This window comes from Silurus aristotelis, assembly GCF_946808225.1.
Source record: "Silurus aristotelis genome assembly, chromosome: 9".
In the NCBI taxonomy this organism is placed as follows: domain Eukaryota; kingdom Metazoa; phylum Chordata; class Actinopteri; order Siluriformes; family Siluridae; genus Silurus; species Silurus aristotelis.
This window is the reverse complement of record NC_139582.1, coordinates 30,000,618-30,008,117: the sequence shown is the minus strand read 5'-3', so window position 1 is coordinate 30,008,117 and position 7,500 is coordinate 30,000,618. Positions and strand designations below refer to the sequence as shown.

The 7,500-nt window shown below is 45.8% G+C and overlaps 1 protein-coding gene across 3 annotated transcripts in view; it reads right to left on the bottom strand.

Moving 5' to 3' along the window:
* The window catches only part of LOC310730641 (uncharacterized protein), a 78,260-nt gene that overhangs the window by 11,799 nt on the left and 58,961 nt on the right, over window positions 1-7,500 (bottom strand). Inside the window, exon 3 of one of the 3 annotated variants that reach the window (XM_083549680.1) lies at window positions 1,699-1,763. The exons of 1 other annotated variant lie outside the window; for it this stretch is intronic. In XM_083549680.1, coding sequence (XP_083405806.1) covers window positions 1,699-1,763 — 65 coding nt within the window. Of the gene's footprint in view, window positions 1-1,279; window positions 1,764-7,500 lie in introns of those variants that run through there. One more of the 3 variants, XR_014534878.1, reaches the window with a different exon arrangement.

Here is a 7,500-nt window from a genome sequence, read left to right as displayed (position 1 = left end):
TCGCTCTTCCTTCTCTCTCTCTCGCTATCCTTCGTTCTCTCGTTTCTCTCGCTCCCTTACTCTTGTTCTCTCCCCGGGGCCTCAAGCACTCGATATATTAATAGCGTGAGCGGTCGTGTCCCAATTCCCAGAGCAGCGCAGGAATTCCCCCTCCCTCTCTCTCCCCCGCTCCAGCTGGGCTGCAGACTCTCACGTAGTTGGAGACGTGGCCCATGAGTGCCCTTCAGCTGCAGATCAAAGCCGAGGGCTTCACACACACACACACACACACACACACACACACACACACACACACACACACACATACAGGCCGGCTGGGGCAGGGAAGGACCCGCTAACAAAAAGCGGTGTGTGTGTGTGTGTGTGTGGAGGTCAGTAAACAGGGCAGGGGGCAGAACCGTTGACGTGTGCATATATATATATGTGTGTGTGTGTGTGTGTGTGTGTGTGTGTGTGTGTGTGTGTGTGTGCGTGCAAAAAACAGAAGCCCACACCGGGAGAGTAAATGCTCTGACTGGTGCCCCTGACCCCTGACCCCTAACCCTTTAACCCCTGCACTGGGTTTTGAGACCTCCAAGTTCTTCTCCAATACTCAGAGTTCCTCTACACCAGGATTGAGCTGAGAGTAAGACAGAACCAATCAAAATACCCAGAAGGCACTGAACAAACGCGAAGTAAGAGCCCGTCTCGTGAAACTAGCCGTATTGCTTTGTGGGGACTTTATAAAGCTAGCATGGCAGCATGTGCTCATTTCAGTCACAGGCTTCTAGCGGTACATGCTAGCTAGTGAAACCCCCCCCCACAAATCTCCTCCGCTCTTAGAGTGGATCTCCTCCGCGTAAGAGTGGATTGTTACGGATCTTTCACGCTCTATCTTTTTACCACAGAATATTACTGTGATTTGGGTCAGCAATAGCCTCTTGTTAGCATGCTAGTGATACGCACATCGATAGCTAACGATTAGCGAGTTAGCGCTAACACCCTTCGGTCGTTTTTGTTCTTTTCGCTTCTTGTGGTGACTTTAGTGAAGTAAATGTAGCACGCTAGCAAGAAGCTAAGTCTCAAGCACACCGTATGTATATGCTATCATGCTAAACATTTGTGAAAACCTGAACATCGCATTCCACACTGAGTCTCCTTCGAGCTCCACCCCACTCTTCTGGGAAGATGTTCCACAAGATTTTGTATGAAGATTTGCATGAAATTTTCTTCAGCCACAAGCGTGCGAGTGAAGTCAGGAGGTCTGGTGTGCATGAGATTCATCTCAATAGGGTTGGAAGTATTACTCGTGAACGTTTGAATGGAGAGGTTCCTCAGGAACACACGGACGTGGACATGCAGCAGGTCCTCGCTAAGCTTCTGCTCCGGACATCGTCGCGGGCGTGAATATTTCTTCGTGGTGTTTTGTATGGATAGTTGTGAGAGAAGTCGCTCGGTGAGGCTTCTTCAGACTTCAAACACTGTGTTTGTGGTGACAGTTTTGTACGTTTGCACGATTTGCAACGCTACGCTACGATCTGTCGCTTTCCTCAGCGCTGATCCTCGCCGGCACGCGTGTCACGGAAAAAGCGCTCGGCTTTCAGTCGCGAGCGCAGATACACTCTCATTAAGCATTAATGCGACGGACGGGGTTGCGCTGAGGCAACCGTCTGGCCGCGTGCGTGTGTGTGTGTGTGTGTCAGACAGACAGACACTCACCATGCCGTACAGACGTTTGATGTTTGCTCCTTTGTCTTTGGGATGCTTCTTTTTCTCTTTTTCTCCTTTATTAATATGAGATGAGAATGAATCGTTAATAGATTTATTGTATTTTGGGTTTTTTTTTTGTATATTGTTCGTGTCGTCATGTTCACCGAGTTTGTCTTTGCTTTGTCGAAATTGGAAAACAATAAGGAATTAAGGGACGGGGGGACCGGGGATGGACGATGGAGGGGGGGATAAAAACAATAAGTTCAAATTTGACATTTGAAAATCTCTCCTTCTTTCTCTCTCTCTCTCTTTCGCTCTTGCTCTCTTGTCGGCGTTCTTTTCATCAGGCTCCCTCTCGCGAGCGTGCCGCCGCAGCTATTTAAAAGCGCACCGCAAATGGAATTCCGCCGGGCGCCTCTTTCATCTTACAGAGACAGCGAGAGAGAGAGAGAGAGAGAGAGAGAGAGAGAGAGAGAGAGAGAGGAGGGGGGCTGAAGGATGGGATGGAGGAGGGGGGGGTGAAAAAGAGAGACTGAGGGGTGGAGGGAGGGATGTGGGGGGGTAATGGAGAGGGGGGGTGGAAGGAGGGATGGAGGGAGGGGGGATGTGGGGGGCGGTTGGAAGAGAAAGAGGAAGAAATGAAGGGAAGGGAGGTTGGGGGTTAGTAGAGAGAAGGAGATATGGGGAGGTGGGGGGTAAGTTTAGAGAAAAGGAGGAATGGAGGGAGGTGGGGGGTTATTAGAGAGAGCGAGAGGGAGGGATAAAGGGAGGGATGGGGGGGTTGTAGAGAGAAGGAGATATGGGGAGGTGTGGGGTTAGTAAAAGGAGGAATGGAGGGAGTTGGGGGGTTATTAGAGAGACCGAGAGGGAGGGATAAAGGGAGGAATGGGGGGGGGGGGGTTGTAGAGATAAAGGACGAGAACCCGGAGAGTGGGATAGGTTGTGGTATGGATTGCGAGCGGATTGAGGTGAACTCGGACTGGATTGACGATGGCGTGTGACGGTTCTCACATCAGCAATTGATTAAAGAGCGTCGACTCCGGGTGATAAATTCTACCTGAATTATTAATTCCTCAATCGATTGGTCGCTCGAGTATAAAAAAAAAAAAAACGTTTAAAACAGTGTCAACTACATATCAAGCAGCGACTGATGCAATACGATTCTAATCCTGTTGTGTCTGCAGGAAGATGTAGCTCCGCCTCTGCCATGTTAATCCGTGTTCTATGTTATATGTCAGCGGCGGTGCTGAGAGAACGGTTTAGCGATGAGAAATCAAGCGACATATCAAATATTGCTCACAAATTAATTGTTCACTTTCTACATAATAAAAATAGAGCGCATTTACTAATAATTCTATATAAATAACTCATTTTTCAACAATACAAATACAAATAAATCGCCGAATTACATCATTAACTTTTATGCCGATGCACCAATGTGAATCTTAACATCCAATGTTATAATATTTTTATTATATTAATTGTAATATTCATATTTTAGGTAAAAAATAAATAAATAAATTACCAAAAAAACATTACATAAACATAAAATTATATAGAATAAATGAGTATTGTGATGTAGATAAGTGTGGATGAGTGTAAATCCTGCAGCATCACTAACACATTTCAGATCCTGCTGTATTAAACCGGGGGTAGAGGCTCCGCCCACCAGTGATCAATGCTACCAGGTGCTAAACCTGAGGGTCGCTTTGTATCTGTTTCTATGTGCTACAGCTACACTTACTGTATACCGACAACAGAAAGAGTAAAATTACTAACAATAAAACTCAAACAAAACGTAGATCATCAGTGATGGTATAAAAGTGACGTCGAGATGATTCACATGACTCACACGTCACTATGGAGTTGCTACGGGGACAGATGGTGCACATCTTAGCTACTTCTAGCTAGCCTAATACTGGTGAGCATGTTTAAAACCAAAACCAAAGTCCTCACAAATTACTCAACACATCCGGTCCCCACAAGTACAATGATACCTGACTGTGTGTGTGTGTGTGTGTGTGTGTGAGAGAGAGAAATGGTGAATGCTTTGTTCCCTCTGAAACACAGCTTTAAAACCAAAGTCCTCACAAATCACTCAGCACATCCGGTCCCCACAAGTACAATGATACCTGACTGTGTGTGTGTGTGTGTGTGTGTGTGTGTGTGTGTGTGAGAGAGAGAGAAACGGTGAATGCTTTGTTCCCCTTTAAAACACAGCTTTAAAACCAAAGTCCTCACAAATCACTCAGCACATCCGGTCCCCACAAGTACAACGATACCTGACTGTGTGTGTGTGTGTGTGTGTGTGTGTGCGCGTGTGGAGGCTCGACACGTCTGCGGCTACTTTTATCTCCGAAACATTCATTTAAATGAAGCAATTTTCACGCTGAGAACGTAGAGAGAAAGAATAAAGCAGGGTGTACGCAAGAGGGAGGAAGAGAGAGAGAGAGAGAGAGAGAGAGAGAGAGAGAGAGAGAGAGAGAGAGTGTGCAAAGAGAAAGATGAAAGGGATGAAGGGAAGATATCTGCAAAGAGCATGAGGAATGCGTTCCTGAGAACGTAAGAGATGGCAATCATAACGAGTGCATGCGCACACACACACACACACACACACACACACACACACACGGGTGCGAACACACACACGCACAGAAACGCACACACAAACACCTAGAGAGTAAATGCGTCTATTAACAATAGTGTGTACATTAAAAACAGCAAAAAGTAAAGTACAGTATCACACAAAAATAAGTGAACCACCGACATCTCAGTATTAACAACATACACACATTATTGTCTAAATAACGGTAACGAGTTAAAATCTGGTGCTTTGAGTACATTTCTCTCACACTGACCACTGGATGTTCTACATGGACCTCATGGTAAAGACTCTCTGAGGATTTGAGATTTAGAATTGTCTTTTTAAAGATGCTGAGGCTGTAAGAAGTTCAGTATCACCATAAAACTGAGTTACAGTACAGTGGTCAGGGTCATACAGAGGTTTTCCAAGACGGGTTCCTCTTGGAACAGACCTCGCAAAGGTCCATCAAAAAAGGCGAGTCCTCACGCTGTGCGTCAGGTGCAGAAGCTTCTTTAAAACAGACGCATGGGTGCTCCAGCGTCGCTTTAGAGGTTGCAGAAGCAGAAGATCCACTCGTCAGTGCTTAGATCGTACACCACACACTGTAACAGGTCTGTTTGCAGGCCGTCGTCCCAGAAGGAGCCTCCTCTGAAGCTGCTCACTAAAAAGTCCTCAAACAGTTTGCTGAAGACGACCTGTCCAAGAGCATGAATTACTGGAACCATGTTTTGTGGTCTGATGAGACTGAGATAAACTTATTTGGATCAGATGATGTCCAGCATGTGGGGAGAAGCCCTGGTGAGGAGAACCAAGAAGATTGTGTCATGGTGGTGGCAGCATCATGGTCTGGGGCTGCATGAGTGCTTCTGGTACTGGGGAGCTCTGGTTCATTGAGGAAAACATGGATTTCAACATGAACTGTGACGTTCTGAAGCAGAACATGAGGCTCTTCCCTTCAAAAACACCCAAACTGCAGTTTTCCAAATTAATAATGACCCCAAACACACCACCAAGATGAAACTGCCTCACTGAGAAAGGTGAAGGTGAAGGTGAAGGAGTGGCCAAGACCTGTCTCCAGACCTGAACCCTATTGAGAACCTGTGGGGATACTCAAGCAGAAGGTGGAGAAGCTCCATGTGTGTAACATCCAGCAGCTCCGTGATGTGATTATGGAGGAGTGGAAGAGGATCTCAGCAACAACCTGTGCAGCTCTGGTGAATTCCACACCCAGGAGGATTAAAGCAGTGCTGCATAACAATGGTGCAACACACAATATTCACACTTTGTACACAGTTTCCACGTGTTCACTGAGGGTGGACTCACTTTAGTTACAGTTATTTAGACAATAATGTGTGCATGTTGTTATTTTCAGCAGACAGTAAATCAGTACTGATACACAAACTGCACACTGATCCTCCAAATATATCCACCTTTCATTTCTATAGTATTGTTTCTTAAGAAGATAAAAACATGGATGCTGAAATGTGAGGGGTGCACTTACTTTTGGGAGATAATGTATGTGTGTTCAATGGAGGTGCAGAACGCTCTCTGGTGTGTGTGTGTGTGTGTGTGTGTGTGTGTGTGTGTGTGTGTAAGTCTGGATGAAGCGCTTGGATGCTCCAAAATCTTAATTACGTTTTAATTAAGAAACATCATCAGAATGGCGACCTGAAAACCAATAACAGCTGTAACCAATACACACCTGGTGCCGTATCAACACACACCTGATCAACACACACCTGCTGCTTTTACATTGTATTCTTTACAATATACATTATTCATTTGTGTTGGAATATATTAATTTAAATATTCATCATTTTGCTCTAGAAGAAACCCCCCCAAACAATAACCCTGTAGGGTCCTGTAACTGAGACTTAAGGGCCTTGTTTAAGGGCCCCATTACTGGCAGCTTGGTCCTTCGATGCTGGGATTTAAACTCATGTCCTTCTGTCCAATGCCTTCACTAGTGAGCCTCCACTTCCCTCCACTCACACCACCACTCAGTCAGGAAGTGGTGCAACCTGCACTGCACACTTTTGCCCTGATTATGACATCATTCGTTTTCCACAATTCGCCTGCACCACAGATTCTATACAGTTCCTCCCGTGTCCTACAAAACTGCACAAAGTTGCATTTTTTTCTTCTCTAAATTATCTCAACATCACAGATGATCGTGAAAGGTTAGGGGACACCGAGGGTTTTTACGCTTTTTCAGACGCACGTTTTGTTTCGATGCACACAAGAATTAAACAGTAACCATGGGACATTTTTGTCTCTAAAAGAAGAAGGAGAGACGATGTAAGCAGACGGCCTCAACCTCGCAATCAAACGTGGAGGCGGAAGCTTAATGGTTTGGGGTTGTTCGGGAGCAGAGAAGGTTCAAGACTGAGGCTCTACACTAATCCAGATCGTTTAGAAAAAAACGGCGTTTCCGTCCAAAAACGCTCCACGTCCACACTTTTGTTTTCAAAAATTCCCGTCCACACCAAAACGTCTGAAAACGCTCACGTCCCCGTACTGCACACGAGCAAAACGTATCACGCTGCGTCATTAAGTCGGGCCAACGATGAAAAACACAAGCCTGCGACACAAAAAACTGCGTTTTCAAATAGCTAAATTTTCATTGGCTGAAAACACCAGAGAGAAAACGTATTCGTGTGTAGACGGTGTGTAAGCCAATGGCGTGACAGGAACCGTGAACCAACGTGGCTACAATTCCACACTTTAACATGCACCACAATTCCGTCTGGACGAATCCGAACAGATTTGTGTGGTCAAAGGAAATCGTTACATTACCAATTTTTAATTCCTTTTATTAGAAACAAAAGGGACATGCATGTGTCCCTCATGTGTCCCTCATGTGTCCCTGAAAAACCATGAAACATTTGCTGTGACACTGCGATTGTGAAATTTATTAGACTGTGTGTGTGTGTGTGTGTGTGTGTGTGTGTGTGTGTGTGTGTGTGTGTGTTATTTGCCCAGTTGTCAGATTTTTGTTGGTGTGGCTGCGAGTGTCGACTTGCTGGTGGTGTGTGTGATGGAGGGATGGAGGGGGGGAGGGAGGGGGAGATTGGCACAGTTTTTGAGATGCACTGACAGTCTTTAATGCCGTCCCAGTGCCGCTGCTGCACACACACACACACACACACACACACACACACACACACACACACACACACACACACACACACACACACAGGGGATCAGACAGACTGACGCAAGCGTAC